At 47.0% G+C, this 17492-nt stretch overlaps 1 protein-coding gene across 11 annotated transcripts in view; it reads left to right on the forward strand.

Moving 5' to 3' along the window:
* Positions 1-17492, forward strand: part of LOC118360259 (rho GTPase-activating protein 39-like) — a 161128-nt gene that overhangs the window by 138598 nt on the left and 5038 nt on the right. For all 11 annotated transcript variants that reach the window (XM_052481697.1, XM_052481698.1, XM_052481699.1 and 8 more), the window contains 4 exons: positions 6078-6151; positions 10862-11061; positions 16043-16134; positions 16426-16595. In XM_052481697.1, the coding sequence (XP_052337657.1) occupies positions 6078-6151; positions 10862-11061; positions 16043-16134; positions 16426-16595 (536 nt within the window). The remainder of the gene's footprint in view (positions 1-6077; positions 6152-10861; positions 11062-16042; positions 16135-16425; positions 16596-17492) is intronic.

A 17492-nucleotide genomic window follows, 5' to 3' on the forward strand; every position in this document is an offset into this window, starting at 1 on the left:
TGCCTACCAACACTCACAGACCAGCAGACAGGATGCTCCCCACTAGGACGTGTGTCTGAAATACAGCCAGCAGACAGGATAGCTGCAGTAGGCCTACACATAATCTATGCCTACCAACACTCACAGACCAGCAGACAGGATGCTCCCCACTAGGACGTGTGTCTGAAATACAGCCATAGCTGCAGTAGGCCTACACATAATCTATGCCTACCAACACTCACAGACCAGCAGACAGGATGCTCCCCACTAGGATGTGTGTCTGAAATACAGCCATAGCTGCAGTAGGCCTACACATAATCTATGCCTACCAACACTCACAGACCAGCAGACAGGATGCTCCCCACTAGGATGTGTGTCTGAAATACAGCCATAGCTGCAGTAGGCCTACACATAATCTATGCCTACCAACACTCACAGACCAGCAGACAGGATGCTCCCCACTAGGACGTGTGTAAATGCCTACCAACACTATGCCTACAGACCAGCAGACAGGATGCTCCCCACTAGGATGTGTGTCTGAAATACAGCCGTAGCTGCAGTAGGCCTACACATAATCTATGCCTACCAACACTCACAGACCAGCAGACAGGATGCTCCCCACTAGGACGTGTGTCTGAAATACAGCCGTAGCTGCAGTAGGCCTACACATAATCTATGCCTACCAACACTCACAGACCAGACAGGATGCAGGATGTGTGTCTGAAATCCCCTGCAGTAGGACACATAATCTATGTCTGACCAAGACAGGATGAGCCCCACTAGCCGTAATCTTATTCAGCCTGCAGTAGGACCTACACATAATCTATGCCTACCAACACTCACAGACCAGCAGACAGGATGCTCCCCACTAGGACGTGTGTCTGAAATACAGCCTTAGCTGCAGTAGGCACACTAATCTATGCCTACCATCACTTACAGACCACTACAGGATGCTCCCCATAGGAGTGTGTCTGAAATACATAGCTGCATTTGCCTAACATAATCTATGCCTACCAACACTCACAGACCAGCAGACAGGATGCTCCCCACTAGTGTCTGATGCAGTCCTACACTAGCCTACCAACACTACTGTCTGTGTGACAGGATGTCCCCACTGGAGTGTGTCATGAAATACTAGTACTGTGACAGAGTCCACTCACTGTGCTACATAATTTAAGAGACTATAGATGATGGGAGAGTTGTGGAAGGTTGAGATGGTTGTTGACTGACTCTCCTCCCCTCACTGTAGTAGAAAACAGTTAGTCACACTGTACTCCACATCCACTCTGGAGTGTTTTCACTGAGGACATGAGGAACTACTGTCTGTGTGAGAGTGTTGTCACTGAGGACATGAGGAACTACTGTCTGTGTGAGAGTGTTGTCACTGAGGACATGAGGAACTACTGTCTGTGTGAGAGTGTTGTCACTGAGGACATGAGGAACTACTGTCTGTGTGAGAGTGTTGTCACTGAGGACATGAGGAACTACTGTCTGTGTGAGAGTGTTGTCACTGAGGACATGAGGAACTACTGTCTGTGTGAGAGTGTTGTCACTGAGGACATGAGGAACTACTGTCTGTGTGAGAGTGTTGTCACTGAGGACATGAGGAACTACTGTCTGTGTGAGAGTGTTGTCACTGAGGACATGAGGAACTACTGTCTGTGTGAGAGTGTTGTCACTGAGGACATGAGGAACTACTGTCTGTGTGAGAGTGTTGTCACTGACTGTGGACATGAGGAACTACTGTCTGTGTGAGAGTGTTGTCACTGAGGACATGAGGAACTACTGTCTGTGTGAGAGTGTTGTCACTGAGGACATGTTGTCACACTGAGGACATGAGGAACTACTGTCTGTGTGAGAGTGTTGTCACTGAGGACATGAGGAACTACTGTCTGTGTGAGAGTGTTGTCACTGAGGACATGAGGAACTACTGTCTGTGTGAGAGTGTTGTCACTGAGGACATGAGGAACTACTGTCTGTGTGAGAGTGTTTTCACGGGTAAGGATAAAGCGGAGGAGGGATTGGATGGGGATGGTCGTTGGAATGTTTTGAAAGGAGGGAGGTGGCATCTATGTGAGCTTCACCAGCTGCCTCTCTGGGCCCAGGCTGCTGAGTGGGTATTGTTCTGGGCGACAGTTTGGGGCCTCGGATCCAGCTCTTCATCAAAAGAGGAGAAAGAGGGCGTAGGGGGTTTGTTTTGGTAGTGTCCGATCTCTCTGGGGCACGTTTAAGAACGTGTGGCTTAGAATGGGGCCGGCCCATGGGCCTCAGACAGGCTGGGAAGACCTGGGCAGCCAGGCATTTTGGTGGCAGCAGTGGGTGTCCTGGAAATGAAACAGTGGGCCAAGCCCAGTTAAGCCCCCTGTACAAGGGGAGCGTGGGCCAGAGGAGTGGAGTGGCTGGGGCCTCTTCTCCTCTCTGTGGAAGATTAAAGGTTGGCCGTTACACCACCAACTATTTGTATGCAAATACTCTCTGTTTTCCTCTGTATCTCTTCTCTGGCCCTGGCTGTCCCTGTTTAGCGTGGGATCGCTGGCTCCCATTGGACACTCAGCTGAGGCTTAGGCCACAGACACAAACAGGCTGCAAGTGGAGAGTAATGAAGAGACTGTTGATCTCATATGTCAAATCAAATCAAATCAAATTTTAAATGGAGAAAATGGAGTCGTGGTCAGCTTTTCCGAAAGGGGGGCGGGGCAGGGCCTTATATGCGTCGCGGAAGTTAGAATAGCAGTGATCCAAGGTTTTTCCACCCCTGGTTGCGCAATCGATATGCTGATATAATTTAGGGAGTCTTGTTTTCAGATTAGCCTTGTTAAAATCCCCAGCTACAATGAATGCAGCCTCTGGATAAATTGTTTCCAGTTTGCAAAGAGTTAAATAAAGTTCGTTCAGAGCCATCGATGTGTCTGCTTGGGGGGGGATATATACGGCTGTGATTATAATCGAAGAGAATTCTCTTGGTAGATAATGCGGTCTACATTTGATTGTGAGGAATTCTAAATCAGGTGAACAGAAGGATTTGAGTTCCTGTATGTTTCTTTCATCACACCATGTCTCGTTAGTCATGAGGCATACGCCCCCGCCCCTCTTCTTACCAGAAAGGTGTTTGTTTCTGTCAGCGCGATGCGTGGAGAAACCCGTTGGCTGCACCGCTTCGGATAGCGTCTCTCCAGTGAGCCATGTTTCCGTGAAGCACAGAACGTTACAGTTTCTGATGTCCCTCTGGAATGCTACCCTTGCTCGGATTTCATCAACCTTGTTGTCTAGAGACTGGACATTGGCAAGAAGAATGCTGGGAAGTGGTGCGCGATGTGCCCGTCTCCGGAGTCTGACCAGAAGACCGCCGCGTTTCCCTCTTTTTCGGAGTCGTTTTTTTGGGTCGCTGCATGCGATCCATTCCGTTGACCTGTTTGTAAGGCAGAACACAGGATCCGCGTCGCGGAAAACATATTCTTGGTCGTACTGATGGTGAGTTGACGCTGATCTTATATTCAGTAGTTCTTCTCGACTGTATGTAATGAAACCTAAGATGACCTGGGGTACTAATGTAAGAAATAACATGTAAAAAAAACAAAAAACTGCATAGTTTCCTAGGAACGCAAAGCGAGGCGGCCATCTCTGTCGGCCTCTCTGTCGGCGCCGGAAGTATAATGTCACGTGCTTTATAGATGCCCCCCATCCCCCACATCAACTCCCTAGTTCTCTGTCTGTTTTTATGCATACAAACACATTTACAGCCATGGTAACAGACTCATACACACACATCCATGTAGCCCCCCGTCCCGTCCCGTCCTCTCTCTGTCTTCTTGTGGTATCATATAGGGATTTACGACCCCCAGGCATAGGAAACTCAACACAGGATTCTCTCTATCTCAGAGCCTTAATAACAGTCTCAGAGGTCTTAACCGTGGTGCTCAGTGGTACAAGCCAGCCCTCTACCCTGCCTGGGCTATGTGCCTCATCTGGGCTATGTGTAACATCATCTGACACACAAGAGGGGAAATCAGTCCACCGCTCCCACATGCTTGTCATTCCAACCCTAACAACACAGGAGAAGGAAGGAATGCTCAGGAAGTAGGAGAGAGAGAGAGAGAGAGAGAGAGAGAAATGCTCAGGAAGGAGAGAGAGAGAGAGCCGAATGCTCAGGAAGGAGAGAGAGAATGCTCAGGAAGGAGAGAGAGAGAGGAATGCTCAGTAAGGAGGAGAGAAAGAGAGAGTGAGAGCAAGAGGGGGGAATGCTCAGGAAGAAGGAGAAAAGGGAAAGATGAGGAGAGCGGGAGAGAATAACAGTACAGAAACCATTAGAGATGAGGAAAATAAATGAAGGACTGTGAGGGGCAGAGGAATGAATAAAAGAGGATAAGAGAAGACGAGGGATGTGAAGACAATAAGGTCTAGAAAAAAGGAAGGAGCAGGTGTTCCCAGCAGCAGTCCCGAGCCAGAGCAATGTGTGTGTCCTGCAGTCCTCAGCAGCACAGAGATCAGAGAGCAGAGACAGGGGCTTGTGAAACCACTGCCCTGCCTCTTAAATATGTGTTTTTATAGCCAAATAAAAGAGGACTTCTGCCTAAAACAACTCCTATAAAACTCTCTTTTCTCCTTCTCAGCTACAAAGTCCTCCATACACTATGTTGACAACACTGTAACAACACTGGTCAGAAGAGGAGGAGAAGTTAAAGTGTTTGTTCTGGACTGAGGTCATCAGGCTGTATGACCAGTCACCTCTCTGACTATCCCTGCTGAGGCCTGCTTGGCCATGTGCCCTCACAGCTGTGCTCGGAGGTGAATGACCCAGTAGTATTATCCAGTCTGGTGTCTGGTCCTCTGAGCCGATACAGTGCTACAGTAACACCAGTGACTGGGCGGGCTGATGAACGACAGCCCTATATCATAGTGTTCCATTTTCTCTACCTGGCCTGGTCTCTGGGACCTGCACAACAAGTCCCCCCTCCTTTCCTGTTCCCCCTGAGGACCTTACTTTGATATGTCAGCACCCCTCCTCTCTCTTTGTTGTTTCATGAAGGCGCAAAGTTGTCCCGTGATTGAATTACTTTTCCTCATAATTGAAATCCATCTCATTCCCGTTTTGGATGAGGAGAAAGAACAAAGTTAAATCCCCCCCTCCAGAAATCAGCACCATGTCAGCTATGTGTGTGATTCATTTGACTTACGATAGGAGACAATACTCGCAAAACCTTTTTAAAGCCTCAGGTTCCCATAGTCTCTCAAAACTCAACTCAGCTAACCCTCTGCCAAACCTCATGCTGCTGTTTTGTTGCTGAGGACAAGGCTGTGAACGACTTTCACCTGTTTGACATAAATCTGTGTCATGTAGTTTCAGCACCAGGGTCTGCAGCCAAGATGAACTCTGGTTCTCACAGATTAAGGACAACAGAAAGAAAAAAAATGTGTTGGCCGGCCAATACCTCGGTCGCTCATTCTACACTCTTGGAAAGGATTCTACCTGGAACCCAAAAGGGTTCTACCTGGAACCCAAAATGATTCTACATGGAACCCAAAAGGATTCTACATGAAACCCAAAAGGGTTATACCTGGAACCCAAAAGGGTTCTACCTGGAACCAAAAAGGATTCTACATGGAACCCAAAAGGGTTCTACCTGGAACCAAAAAGGGTTGTGATATACAGTAGTAGGACTGGCAATTAAAGTAGAAGCAGTTGAAGCACAATTAAAAATGCAGATTCAATAATGATAGTAGTACTAGTGCTTTAATAACAGTAGCAGTACTATCTGTTATAGTAATACTTGGTGTTGGATATCTTGATGGCTTTAACCTTGAGGTACAGCTGCTCCCTGCAGCTCGATAATACAGTAATAATACACCATGGTGACTGTGCAGGATTCTCCTGGAATGTGCAGAGCTGATATCCAAAATGCCCTGCGGTGGACAGATTTGGTTTTGATGATTCATTGGTAACATGTTCTGTCGGTGGGGTTTATGACCCCCGGGTATTACTCCAAACTCCTGTGGAACTGACACTGAGGACTTTCACATGCAGATAGAAAGTGGTAACGAATTGTATTACTGCCTCAGGATTGGTCAGTAATGGTGTCTATCATCTCCCCTCTCTCCAGGCCTGCCAATCAGCACTTATGCCAAGTACTGCTACCGCAAGCTGCAGAAGGTCGCCGTCACTGGGGGCAAAAAGGTAAGGTCATCCTAAAACACTATTAAAATGGCCAGGGAGGGATGTCATACAAAGACAGAGGGGGGTTGCTCCATCACTCACTGCTCCATCACTCACTGCTCCATCACTCACTGCTCCATCTCTCACTGCTCCATCACTCACTGCTCCATCTCTCACTGCTCCATCTCTCACTGTTCCATCACTCACTGCTCCATCTCTCACTGCTCCATCACTCACTGCACCATCTCTCACTGCTCCATCTCTCACTGCTCCATCACTCACTGCTCCATCTCTCACTGCTCCATCACTCACTGCTCCATCTCTCACTGCTCAATCTCTCACTGCTCCATCTCTCACTGCTCCATCTCTCACTGCTCCATCACTCACTGCTCCATCTCTCACTGCTCCATCACTCACTGCTCCATCTCTCACTGCTCCATCTCTCACTGCTCCATCTCTCACTGCTCCACCACTCACTGTTCCATCTCTCACTGCTCCATCACTCACTGTTCCATCACTCACTGCTCCATCACTCCATCACTCACTGCTCACTGTTGGACTGAATTGAGATTTCATTTCCAGACCTTCTGCTGCAGTTTTATATTCTAATGATCTAAATGATCTAGGAACTCCAACTCTCCCAGCAGACAAAGAGAAGTGGAATGTTTCTATTGTTCTAGTGAGTTAGTGTTGCCCCTGAGATTAGCATCGGCTATGAAGCGAGGCATTCTGGGAGCTCGCACATGTGTTAGCAATCATCACACTGAGCCGTTAGGAGTCCTCAGCAAAATAGGCACTAATCTGTAAACCAAAACTGAGACGGGGGCATTACAACAACCCTTTTGACCCCCTCCGTCACCCGCTCTCTCCCAAATCCCCACTGGACACGTGGATCTTAAGAGAGGCTTCAAGTCTGAGCTTGTGCCTACCAAACCACCCCTCCATCAGTCAGCCAGTAGAGCAGCCATCTCCCAACCTCTGTTGTGTCCCACCCTGTAATCAGCCCGCCCACAGCAGCCTTACTGCAGCCCCAGGCCAGGCACTTTTACTGGGGGCTATATTTCAAATCAAATTTTATTTGTCACATGCTTCGTAAACAACAGGTGTGGACTAACAGTGAAATAATTACTTAAGGGCCCTTCCCAACAATGCAGAGAGAAAGTAAATAGATAAATAATAGTAATAATAAATACACAATGAGTCATGATAACTTGGCTTTATACACGGGGTACCAGTACTGAGTTGATATGCAGGGGTACCAGTACTGAGTTGATATGCAGGGGTACCAGTACTGAGTCGATATGCAGGGGTACCAGTACTGAGTTGATATGCAGGGGTACCAGTACTGAGTTGATATGCAGGGGTACCAGTACTGAGTTGATATGCAGGGGTACCAGTACTGAGTTGATATGCAGGGATACCAGTACTGAGTTGATATGCAGGGGTACCAGTACTGAGTTGATATGCAGGGGTACCAGTACTGAGTTGATATGCAGTGGTACCAGTACTGAGTTGATATGCAGGGGTACCAGTACTGAGTTGATATTCAGGGGTACCAGGTCATTGAGGTAGATACAGTAGGTACATATAAACAGGAATAAAGTGATAGATAATAAACAGCAGCAGCAGTGTATGTAATGAGTCAAAAAAAGTTAATGCAAAAAGGGTCAATGCAGGTAGTTAAATAGTTAACCAGTAGCTACCCAGACTAACTGTTTAACAGTCTCATGGCTTGGGGGTAGAAGCTGTTCAGGGTCCTGTTGGTTCCAGACTTGCTGCATCGGTACCGCTTGCTGTGCGGTAGCAGAGAGAACAGTCTATGACTTGGGTGGCTGGAGTCGGAACATTTTTAGGGGCCTTCTGACACCATCTGCTATAGAGTTCCTGGATGGCAGGAAGCTTGGCCCCAGTGATGTACCGGGCCGTATGCACTACCCTCTGTAGCGCCTTGCGGTCGGATGCCAAGCAGTTCCCATACCACGCCATGATGCAGCCAGTCAAGATGTTCTCAATGGTGCAGCTGTGTAACTTGTTGAGGATCTGAGGATCCATGCCGAGTCTTTTCAGCCTCCTGAGGGGGAAGAGGCGTTGTCATGCCTTCTTCACGACTGTGTTGCTGTGTTTGTAACATCATAGATCCTTAGTGATCAGGACACCGAGGACTTGAAGTTGTCGACTCGCTCCACTACAGCCCTGTGGATGTGGATGTGGATGTGCCCAGCCCTCCGTTTCCTGTAGTCCACGATCAGCTCCTGTGTCTTGCTGATGTTGAGGGAGAGGTTGTTGTCCTGGCACCACACTGCCAGGTCTCTGGCCTCCTCCCAATAGGCTGTCTCAATGTCGTCGGTGATCAGGCCTAGCACCGTCGTGTTGTCGGCAAACTTAATGATGGTGTTGGAGTCATGCATGGCCATGCAGTTGTGGGTGAACAGGGAGTACAAGAGGGGGCAAAGCATACACCCCTGAGGGTCAGTGTGGTGGATGTGTTGTTGCCTACCCTCACCACCTAGTGGCGTCCCGTCTGGAAGTCCAGGATCCAGTTGCAGAGGGAGGTGTTCAGTCCTTAGTGTTGAATGCTGAGCTGAAGTTAATGAACAGCATTTTCACGTAGGTGTTCCTTTTGTCCAAGTGGGAAAGAGCAGTGTGGAGTACAATTGAGATTGCATCAATTGTGGATCTGTTGAGGTGGTATGGAAATTGGGAGTGGGTCCAGGGTGTCTGGGATGATGGTGTTGATGTGAGCCATGACCAGCCTTTCAAAGCATTTCATGTCTACAGATGTGAGTGCTACGGGGCGATAGACATTCAGACAGTTTACCTTGGCATTCTTGGGCACAGGGACTATAGTGGTCTGCTTGAAACACTTGCCAGCTGGTCAAGCACATGCTCGGAGTGCGTGTCCTGGTAATCCTGTTTAATGATCTTACACCGGCCACACAGAGCTGGTGCTGTAACTCATGGTTCAAACATAGAAGGCATGTAGCTCTGGTAGGCTCTCATCACTGGGCATAGAAGGCATTTAGCTCTGGTAGGTTCGCGTCACTGGGCATAGAAGGCATTTAGCTCTGGTAGGCTCGCGTCACTGGGCATAGACGGCATTTAGCTCTGGTAGGCTCGTGTCACTGGGCATAGAAGGCATTTAGCTCTGGTAGGTTCTTGTCACTGGGCATAGAAGGCATTTAGCTCGTCTGGTAGGCTCGCGTCACTGGGCATAGAAGGCATTTAGCTCGTCTGGTAGGCTCGCGTCACTGGGCAGCTTGCGGCTGGATTTCACTTTGTAATCAATGATAATTTGCAAGCCCTGCCACATCCGACGAGCACCAGAGCTGGTGTAGTAGGATTTGATCTTAGTCCTGTATTGACACATTGCCTGTTTGATGGTTTGTCGGAGGGCGTAGCAGTATTTTTTTTATAAATGTCCAGATTAGTGTCCCGCTCCTTGAAAGTGGTAGCTCTAGCTTTTAGCTCAGTGCGGATGTTGCCTGTAATTTAAGGCTTCTGGTTGGGATATGTACGTACGGTCACTGTGGGGATGTCGTCATAGATGCACTTATTAATAAAGATGGTGATTGATGTGATAAACTCCTCAATGCCATCAGATGAGTTCCGAAACATATTCCAGTCTGTGCTAGCAAAACAGTCCTGTAGCGTAGCATCCACATCATCTAACCACTTCCCGTTTTAAGCAAGTCACTGGTACTTCCTGCTTTAGTTTTTGCTTGTAAGCAGGAGTCAGAAGGATGTAATTATGGTCAGATTTACCAAATGGAGGGCGAGGGAGAGCTTTGTACATGTCTCTGTGTGTGGAGTAAAGGTGGTCTGGAGTTTTTTTCCCTCTGGTTGCACATGTGACATGCTGGTAGAAATTAGGTAAAAACAGATTTATGTTTGCCTGCATTAAAGTCCACGGCCACTAGGAGCGCCCATGGCCTTACACATCTCGTTGAGAGCAGTCTTAGTGCCAGTCGGTTTGTGGTGGTAAATAGACATCTACAAAAATATTAATTGTAAATAGTACGGTCTACAGCTCATCATGGGGTATTCAGTCGTGCAGAACCTCGAGACTTCCTTAGTATTACACCAATTTAACAGAGGGTAGAGGATGATTATTTACTCATCGCCATAGTTTTATCAGGGTACCCGCACGTCGGCCTCTATGTTGTAGTTAATTTTTCGTCTGAATGTCGGGGATTGGGGTCAGGGGTAAGCAGTATGTGCCGCTGACTCATTAGGGTAGAAATGTTCATCCAAATCGAGGTTAGGGATTGCTGTTCTGATGTCCAGAAGCTATTTTTATGGTCATAGGAAGCGATGGCGGAAACATTATGTCCAAAAACAGTTAAGATCTGTGGGGGGAAAAAAACACACAAAATAGCAGAATTGTTCAGGACCCATTAAAATGTCCGCTATACATTCCAGCGCCATTCTTTCTTTTAAACCTTATTTAACCCCTCGGAGCTGCTGAGATGGAAGCTGGGCTTTAAACATGGCTGGGTGTCTCCTGTCTACTTCTGTATATGAGGGACCTGACCTACAGTTCAGCTGTGATTGCAGTAGGGAAGTTACAGTAGTGTGAGTGACTCCACCTGGGCCTGACATAGATAGACAATGTACCTAGATAAGGGTCAGCTTAAAACCAGTTCTAATCTTAAATCAATAGACTTTCTAGAGTTGTGTTTAGGGACAGGTCACTTTTTCCTACTCACACCCCCACCCCCTCCCACCTCACAGGGTCTAAGGAAGCCCACCCTGGAGGAGTTAGACCAGGGGAGGAATGCCATCGTGACCCCTTCCTTGTTCGGCAGTGCCCTGGAGGAGATCATGGAGCGCCAGAGCGAGCTGTTCCCGGAGCGCAGGCTCCCCTGGGTGCAGGTGCAGCTTTCTCAGTGCGTGCTAGCCCTGGGAGGGGCCCAGACAGAGGGAATCTTCAGGTGAGGAGTCACACCACACCAGGCTCGGCTCCTGGGAGAAGGGGTGGGCGTCACGGTGGAAAGATAGGGGGCAGAAGAGCAATGTTGGTGGAATTGGATAAACTTTGGGTTCCAGAAACGGTCTCTACAGATGAGGATCACTTTGAGGGGGTAAGTAGCGTTATGGGGTAAAGAAAGACAGGCGTGCATCATGGGAGAAAATACAGTATAGCCATCCCTGACACACATGGTATGCAGAACCAGACTGGGTCTGAGCCATTGTTTCAGCAGTAATTAGCAGTACAGACAGACAGAACTCTTCTGCTCCTTCTCTCCCAGCAGCGTTATAGGACCAGCCTCATTAGAGACTCCCATTGGTCGGGAGGGGAGGAAGTGAGGCTCTTTCTCCTCTGATCTCAGGCTATGTTAATCAGTTAAACAAACACCCTGCCTGGTTAACCTGGGGAGGTTAATCCTTACTGACTGGGCTGTGGAGGAAAAATGGGGGAGATGACTGTAACCCGTTCTCGCTGATTCAGACCCTCTCCTGGGGCATCGGTACAGATGTCTGGCGCTCTGAAGACCCCTACAAACTCGGGCCCAAGCTCTGCTCATGGCTCAGACAGACTGTGTGGTCCTACTGAGAAATGGTAGTTCAAACAAACATTAATATGTTTGACATTACCAAATGATACAAATTCACAGACTAAATCCCTGTCACACAGCAAATAATGAAAATCCACCAAATGAATCTTTTGGCCGTTCATGTTTCAGATAAAAGCATCCGTTGATTAAAGACATTGTTTTATGCCTGTGTATGTGAAGGTAAACACAGTGGGCAGAGTTTCCTCTTTCTCTCCCATTCTGTTTGTATTGAAGTACATTTAGAGCCCAGTGTTCTGCACAACATCTCTGTGTAAGTTCCTCTTTGGCTGAGGCCTCATCACATACTGACAGACTGTGGATTGTACATAAAACAAACAGGAGATTATGTGAGATACTGTAAACATATTTTAAGACAGTTCCCTTTTTGTCACAGTTCTCATTTGTGTCACTCACATCTCCCTTCAGTCTGGTGTGTGATTTGAACATTGACAGGAATTCTACCCTGACAGTTTTTTTTTTAAACCCTGCTGCCAGAGGATTGTCTTTACTTTTGTTTTCTTATTGAGCATCACAGTTTACTTATTTTTACTTGACAGGGATCCCGGTGTCGGGGGAATGACTGGCATTATCCTTGTGGCTCAGTGATTTTGCTTTGGTTTTTTTTCATCCTTGGCACAATCAGTCCCCATGTGAAGGATACCTCCAGACGTGTAGCACTGCTATGTCCGTGTCTGCGGACATGAAACACCTTTTTCACTCATTATATCTGAGTGGTATTGTATAACCATGTCCACCTGTGATCATATATCCCCAATATGTGTGGACTAGACCACGGCAACATGCTGAAGTGATACCGTGGTTGCCCCCAGAGCCATGTATTACATACATGGCTTTGGTCTTCCCTGGGCAGCTTCAAGAGAAATGTCACAGCTGCTCTCTTTCGCTATAAATGTTAATAATTAATAGCAAACAACAATATCCAAAATGTATAACAATTTCAGGACATGGAGGACAGCCCCCGTGAAAGTATATCCAATTGATGTGAGAAATATCAAAATGTCTGTTTGTAGCCAGCACATTCAGCCAGAGGATTTTGAAACGGAACTGAAGTCTCAACTGATGGAGTTGGTATGTCGTCGGTCGTTGACAAGTGATGCTGTTCCATATTCCCTTCACTTCAAAGGGGAAGGCATCCGATCAGCCAACATCAGTGCAGAGAGGACAAGCTGAGGTAAGGTAGCTAACGTTACCTAGCTAGCTAGCGAACTAAATGTAAATCAAGCTAGCTAGTTAGCGAACTAAATGTATATCTATCTAAACCAAACTCGAGCTAGCGAACTAAATGTATTTATCTAAACCGAAATCGAGCTAGCTAGGTAACTTTCATAATACGCTGGCTAAACATTCCAAAGCATAGCAATGTAATTAGCCAACTGCTATCTAGCGATGCTCAATAATCAATTGCATGGCTATCTAGAAATTATGTTATATATTTTCTTACCTCTTGTTTCAGGAAGTTATGTCACCGAGTACTGCCCCTATATATAGGACCTTCTACCACCACCTGGGATATGAATGCCTGATGACCTAAGGGTCGAAAATGAATAGAGGAGAGGGGCTGTTAGAATACCCTTCTAGACTATTCACTCTATTGGTGGCAGTGCTTGTCTACCCAACAACTGTAGGTGCTCGTACACAACTAGACTGTCTACAAGTCAACTCAAACTTTTCACAACTTTGCTAACAGCCCATCTCAATGACGCACTCGGAGTCAATAATGAAACAAAACACATACCAAAACACATACCAGTCTACTCTACCCTTAGTTTATAGATTAACATGGTTTATTGTATGGTTACACATTCTAATGATCAGTCTTCATGTTTTTCCAGGAGACTTGCAGTACAACAAATCTCCTGCAAGAGGTCGAAGGAGTGGGTGGTGAAGAAAGTGTATGAGACGCTTGTCTACCTGACTGTGGAGTGCAGAAAGAACCAGACGCTTGTCCACCTTACTGTGGAGTGCAGAAAGAACCAGACGCTTGTCCACCTTACTGTGGAGTGCAGAAAGAACCAGACGCTTGTCTACCTGACTGTGGAGTGCAGAAAGAACCAGACGCTTGTCTACCTGACTGTGGAGTGCAGAAAGAACCAGACGTTTGTCTACCTGACTGTGGAGTGCAGAAAGAACCAGACGCTTGTCCACCTGACTGTGGAGTGCAGAAAGAACCAGACGCTTGTCCACCTGACTGTGGAGTGCAGAAAGAACCAGACGGTTGTCTACCTGACTGTGGAGTGCAGAAAGAACCAGACGCTTGTCTACCTGACTGTGGAGTGCAGAAAGAACCAGACGTTTGTCTACCTGACTGTGGAGTGCAGAAAGAACCAGACGCTTGTCCACCTGACTGTGGAGTGCAGAAAGAACCAGACGGTTGTCTACCTGACTGTGGAGTGCAGAAAGAACCAGACGCTTGTCTACCTGACTGTGGAGTGCAGAAAGAACCAGACGCTTGTCCACCCGACTGTGGAGTGCAGAAAGAACCAGACGCTTGTCCTTCTGTAGCACAGTTGGTAGAGCATGGCGCTTGTAACGCCAGGGTAGTGGGTTCGATTCCCGGGACCACCCATACGTAGAATGTATGCACACATGACTGTAAGTCGCTTTGGATAAAAGCGTCTGCTAAATGGCATATATTATTATATTATTATATATTATTGTCCACCTGACTGTGGAGTGCAGAAAGAACCAGACGGTTGTCTACCTGACTGTGGAGTGCAGAAAGAACCAGACGCTTGTCTACCTGACTGTGGAGTGCAGAAAGAACCAGACGCTTGTCTACCTGACTGTGGAGTGCAGAAAGAACCAGACGCTTGTCTACCTGACTGTGGAGTGCAGAAAGAACCAGACGCTTGTCCACCCGACTGTGGAGTGCAGAAAGAACCAGACGCTTGTCTACCCGACTGTGGAGTGCAGAAAGAACCAGACGCTTGTCTACCTGACTGTGGAGTGCAGAAAGAACCAGACGCTTGTCTACCTGACTGTGGAGTGCAGAAAGAACCAGACGCTTGTCTACCTGACTGTGGAGTGCAGAAAGAACCAGACGCTTGTCCACCCGACTGTGGAGTGCAGAAAGAACCAGACGCTTGTCTACCCGACTGTGGAGTGCAGAAAGAACCAGACGCTTGTCTACCTGACTGTGGAGTGCAGAAAGAACCAGACGGTTGTCTACCTGACTGTGGAGTGCAGAAAGAACCAGACGCTTGTCTACCTGACTGTGGAGTGCAGAAAGAACCAGACGGTTGTCTACCTGACTGTGGAGTGCAGAAAGAACCAGACGGTTGTCTACCTGACTGTGGAGTGCAGAAAGAACCAGACGGTTGTCCACAAGGAGCCACAGCCTCCCAAACCCAACATCCCTGCCAACATCGTCAAAGCCTGCTAAACCAGCTGCCATTAACCAACACAAGAAGAGGCTCACCAGATGAAGAACATTCTGGAACCTGGCTGGAACATTCAACCAACACAACATCCATATTCAGTACTGATGAAGTAGTATAATATAGAATGCCTAGTATGCTCACAACTGCATTGTGGTATAAACATTGCTAGCTGTTGTAGAAAAGTATATAATGCGTTTTACTAAATGTACTGACAAGTCACTAAATTATTCCAGCTGCATCCAAAACCAATAAAGTGTTGACTTCAATTTCTTGATCAATTCATTGTGATATTCAAGTCCGATGCACGGTAACATAGCTCCTGTGAACCTGTAAACTAGTACCGCTCCCGTTTTGAAAAGCCTGCCTTCGAGGGTGAGAGAGAACAAGGAAGTATGACTGTCAGGCTGTAGTCTTTACAAAGCCAGGGAAAATGAGTCAACCGAGGTATCCTGCAATGTCCTGGCAGATAGGAACATCGTTGAGACAAGTCCGGTGGCTCTATTGAACAATGATGACCAAATCTACTCGCTGCCGGTGTGATCGTGCAATCGGAGAAACACAAAGACCACAATAATTGCTACAAAACTTGACTCCACATTTTTTGGATCAGACAGCTGACTCAATCAACCAATGACATCAGTGGTTGAACTCTCCCGGCGAGTAAATTCAAAAATACAGCTATAGTGCATAATTATGTCTGAAACACCCTCTCATCACTCATAATTATGCAGGGAGACTGGAAAAAACACCCCAAAATACTGGCTAGTGATGAAATTTCCTTTTAAAAGACCTGCTGCACCACCTAGTGGAGCATTATCACACTACAACAATCAATATCAACGCTGTCATAATACTGTATATCAGCTTCTAGTCCTCCGTTGACGTCGCTTTATCACCTATCACTTCCTCGTCTGTAGCAGCTGTTAAACCTATCTGCTGTGTGTCTCTTCCCTCAGGGTGCCTGGAGATATTGATGAGGTGAATGCGCTGAAGCTGCAGGTGGATCAGTGGAATATTCCAGAAAACCTTGGGGACCCCAACGTCCCGGGTAAGAAATAAATCCCTCTCATTCAACAATAAAAACAAAAACACTAAATTCCTTCTCTTGGCTGCCTGTTTTGAATGTTATTGTCAAGGCTGTATACAGAGCAGTCTGCACACCATCATGCCTGGGGGACAGCAGAGGTGTGGGCGTCAGAGGGGTTCTGTGTACAGTGGAAAAAGAGGGGGTGGGGCTTGGTTTTTATCTTTTTAGCTCTGGTAAAATGAAGTAAAGATTGTTCTCAAATGTACAGAAAAATAAATCTATTTTAAACATAAGAACATCTCTCTCCCCTAGCGTCTCTGCTGAAGCTGTGGTACAGGGAGCTGGAGGAGCCAGTCATCCCTCAGAGCTTCTATCAGCAGTGCATCAGTAACTATGAGGATCCTGAAGCAGCTATCAGAGTGGTACAGTTTCTGCCTGAACTCAGCAGACTGGTGCTCTGCTACTTGATACACTTCTTACAGGTAACACTCAGACATATAGACGGCTTGGTTGCTTAGCAACAAACACATACTTGCACAACCGTGGAGCCAAACAGGCGAGGGTTAGCTTAGAATCAAAGGCTTGTTGACAACATGTAAACTACACCGAGTGTACAAAACATTATGAATACCTTCCTAATATTGCGTTGCCTCCCCTTTTGCTTTCAGAACAGCCTCAGTTCGCCAGGGAATGGACTCTACAAGGTGTCTAAAGCGTTCCACAGGGAAGCTGGCCAATGTTGAATCCAATGCTTCCCACAATGCTTCTTGATAAACACGGGAAATTGTTGAGTGTGAAAAACCCAGCAGCGTTGCAGTTCTTGACGCACAGTGCGCCTGGCACCTACTACCATACCCCGTTCAAAGGCACTTAAATGTTGTGTCTTGCCCATTCACACATACACAACCCATGCCTCAACTGTCTCAAGGCTTTAAAATCCTTTAACATGTCTCCCCCCCTTTATTATTATTATTATTATCATCTCCACTGATTGAAGTGGATTTAACTGGTGACATCAATAAGGGATCATAGCTGTCACCTGGATTCACCTGGTCAGTCTGTCATGGAAAGAGCATGTCCCTAATGTTTTGTACACTCGGTGTATATTTTCTCTCTGAATCTTTATTGAAAACATACATTTACACAATGAGCACTTGTCTCTCAAATACATCGTTACAGTTGTTGGTTAGCTAGCTATTTTTTTTTGCCATATTAGCATTGACGTGACATTTACATTTAAGTGACAAGAGTCAAAACACCTCAAAACAAGACATGATGTCCATAACAAGATACAACGAGCTGAAACGAGCTACCTGCGATTCCCCACTTGTCATTGTTGCCAGCTACAACAACTCAGACTTCTGCCGGCGCGCATATCG

The sequence above is a fragment of the Oncorhynchus keta genome, chromosome 27 (assembly GCF_023373465.1).
Source record: "Oncorhynchus keta strain PuntledgeMale-10-30-2019 chromosome 27, Oket_V2, whole genome shotgun sequence".
Classification (NCBI taxonomy): Eukaryota; Metazoa; Chordata; class Actinopteri; order Salmoniformes; family Salmonidae; genus Oncorhynchus; species Oncorhynchus keta.